Here is a 3,371-nt window from a genome sequence, read left to right on the forward strand (position 1 = left end):
CGCTGCCCTGCGCACTCCTCCAAGGAGGGGACGAGGTCTCCCCTCTGGCGCAGGGGCCAGCCACTGCGGCCTGGGTGCGGTCCCCGCCAGGGCGTGGCCACAGAGCGCAGCAGCCCTCTCCTGTCCCCCGCTGCCCCCTCGGTGGCGCACCTCAGTGACTCCGCCCGCTCTGCTCCCCAGCCAGTCCCTGGGGAGTCCTCTCACCCCCACATCTCTGGCCTGCACCCCAGTTCTTATATGCGGCAATAACTAAACCTTACAAAAAGAAAAGGAACGGCGACGTGCTGCGGCGGCTCGGCGCAGTGACCAGCGGCTCAGCGAGCGGCCAACGAATTCCAGAGCAGAACCAACCCGGGAGAGCTGGCCCTAGGCTGGCGGGTGGGGGACGGGGCAGGGGCCTGGGCTTAGCCGCTGGGTGTGGAAGAGCCTACAGTCTGCGCTGAGGCCACGCCTGTGCCGGCAGGAGCCGCCCGCCTGGGGCTGCAGCCGGGGCCTAGGCGCAGTGCAGCCCCAAACCCAGGCCTGAGGGCAGAAGGTGAGGGGGGCTGACCTGACCCAGACCGTTAATCGGGTCTGAAGTCCGAGACAGAGGGAGTCAGAGACCCGCAGTACGCCTGGAATTCGGGTGCAGGGGCGTGCCCCACTGCTGAAGACAAGGCGGCCGTGGGGCAGGAGCCGGGGCAGCTTGGTCAGCAGGCGGCCGGACACGCAGGAGGGCCGGAGACCGGGCAGGGGACCCGCGGCGGGGCCCAGACCCACCCAGGACGGCAGATGCGTGTGGCAAGTCGCTGAAAGCGAGAGACTGGGTCCGGCCAACTGACGCCCGCTAGCACCACACGGAGAAGGCGCCGGGTCAGCAGGGCCGGCCAGGAAGGGTCCAGCCGGGCCGGGGAGCCAGGAAGGAGGATGCGGCCCGGTGGGAGCGGGCGTGCGTCCCTGTGGAGGGCATCGCCGGGGCACACACAGCTGCTGGACTGGGCGCCGATATACTCCTGGCACAACCTTTTGGTTTTCACAACTCAGAAACGAAATTCTTCACGTATCCCCCACCCAGTGGACAGTAACACAAACCCTTTCTGAGCTGGCAGGGGTGGGTTTGCGGGAGAAGCCCCACGGATACTCACCCTGAGAACGCAGCAGCTTCTACTGACCCCCAGGCCCAGCCTTGGAGAGCAGCCCCAGGGCGGAGCCCCATCTGGGGCCGGGGCTGGGGGGGCGGAGCCCCTCGCGGCCATCCCTGCGGGCAGGAGGGCCAGTCTCACGGCGGGGGCGGGGCCAAGGCTCTCGCGCAGGAAGCAACTGGCTTCACCGAGATGGCCTCACTCGCCCAGGCGCCTCATTCTTTCACACAGACAACAAAGACCACCCCAATCGCTCGTCTGCCTCCAGAGACCAAAGCCAAAGCCCCAGTGCTTTCCCGACCTGGGGGTGCTCACCAGGCTGGACAGAGGTGCGCAGACCCTGAGGGAGGAGGCAGCGGTCTCCAGAGGCCTCCAGCCTAAGGAGGAACAGTCTCAGCAAAAGCTTTAAAGATCATTAATAACTGTCACGGGCCTCTCCAGTGCTCCAGGGGTCAGTCCCAGGCAGTCACCGCCACAGCCTAAGTCCACCCCCAGCCAGGGAGAGGCCCACAGGGCGCAGCAGACCCCTCCTGTCCCCCACTGCCTCCTCAGCAGTGGGTTTCAGTGGATCCACCTGTCCTGCTCCCCACTCTGTCTCTAGGGAGTCCTCACCCCCATACCTCTGGGCTACACCCCAACCCTTATCTGCAAAAAAATCTCTGGAAGCCAACATCCTTCAACTTTCCTGTCCACCGCGCCCCTCCAGGCAGCCCGCCAGCCTGGGGCCGGTCAGCATCTCCAGGTGTCAGGCCCGGGGAGGTGGCCACCCTAAGACATACGTCTCCAACCCTCACCTCCTGCCCGGTCCCGCTCCACAGCACCTCCAGTCAGGGGCCCGGCACCTCACTTTAACTGCCCCCACCAAACTCGCCGCCTGCTCCTGTTTTCCCCTCCTTGGCGGGTGTCACCAGCCAGTGAGTCACCATGTGAGAACGAGGCAGGAACTCGAGATGCTTCTCAACAGACACATACTCAGTGCCCGTGGGTGCCAAATACCAACAACGCACCCGCGGGCACAGCCCCCCCCCTCCCCCCCCCGCACAGGAGGCTGAGGATTAAGTGGGAGACAGGCGTAAAACTCAGAAAGCAACGACAGGAAATCAAAGGAGCATGGCGAGTGCGAGCCCCGGTCACCTCAGGGCTCACCTCAGGGCAAGAGGAAGACAGGGAGACAGGGCAGGTGCAAGAGGGCGGTGACCCTAAGGGAGGCCCCACTGCGGGATGCGAGCTGGGCAGGGCCCAGTCGCTAACCAGCGCGGGAGGAGGGAGCCCTGAGCCCCGACGGGCGGGAGGCGGCGCGCATCACACAGCACGGAGCCGCAGGTCCTCTCAGCCCCGGGGCCCCAGGCGGGCCACCCCCCAGCAAAGTCCCACGAGACGGTGCCCAGAGCACCGTCTAGGAGCGTGTGCCACTGCAGAGGCCGCTCTGCCCACCGCCTGGCAGGCGCACCCCTTCTTCTGGCCACTTCCGAGCAGCGCCTCCGCCTGCCAGTGTCCACAACGGCCTTTTCCTTAGGAGCCGCCTGTGGGTGCGGCATGGGAAACGCCAAACCCACTTCAGGGCGCGACCTGGGTGCCCGAGGTCTCCCTGTCTCCCTGGCAGCAGCGGCTCTCTGAGCTCCGCCGACTGGGCACAGCACCCACCGGCTGCGGCCGCCCGGACACAGCCTCACTCCAGCCTCAAGGCGCGTCACCTTCCTTCCCCGCCCCAAAGACACCTCCCACACTTGCATCTGGACATCACGACCACTTCAGGGGGGAAAGGGTCAGTTTCTTATCAGATTCCACTTGGCCCCGGGTGAGACAAATCCAACATTTCTGGTGCCGGTTTTCTCTGCATCACTGTGTGGTGGGGCAGCTACCGCCCCCACGGAGAACCTCACATCAGCGCATCTTCCCGACACTGAGACGCACCTGAGAATGAAGGAGCCGAGGCTGCTTACTCCTGGTAGCCTTAAGACGCCTGTGCCCACGAGGGGGCACCTCCTCCCTGCAGCAGGGGGGACAGGGGCTTCGCAGAGCCTCAGCTGAGCAGGGCAGGGCAGGCAGCAAGGTCAGGGCCTGGACCACCCCCACCGGCGGTGAGCCAGGTGTTGCTGCATCCTCCCCCCAACCCCCACACCTGACTCTTCCCATGACTAGCACAGGATCCTTGCAGACGCTTGGGAAAGAGAGCAAGTGAGCCAACCTCCCCCAGCTAAGGCCTGAACCAGAACCCGCGAGGAAAACCCAGAATGCAGGAAGCCGGAG

At 65.6% G+C, this 3,371-nt stretch overlaps 1 protein-coding gene across 1 annotated transcript in view; it reads right to left on the bottom strand.

The window, feature by feature from the left end:
* KLC1 (kinesin light chain 1) overlaps positions 1 to 1,215 on the bottom strand; it is a 26,566-nt gene extending 25,351 nt beyond the window's left edge. The window contains exon 1 of the mRNA XM_012724363.1: positions 1,125 to 1,215. Within this exon, the coding sequence (XP_012579817.1) occupies positions 1,125 to 1,195 (71 nt within the window). The 5' untranslated portion in view covers positions 1,196 to 1,215. The remainder of the gene's footprint in view (positions 1 to 1,124) is intronic.
* Positions 1,216 to 3,371: the final 2,156 nt, after the last annotated feature.

Source organism: Condylura cristata, unplaced genomic scaffold (assembly GCF_000260355.1).
Source record: "Condylura cristata isolate star-nosed mole 26May11 unplaced genomic scaffold, ConCri1.0 scaffold00013, whole genome shotgun sequence".
Taxonomy (NCBI): Eukaryota; Metazoa; Chordata; class Mammalia; order Eulipotyphla; family Talpidae; genus Condylura; species Condylura cristata.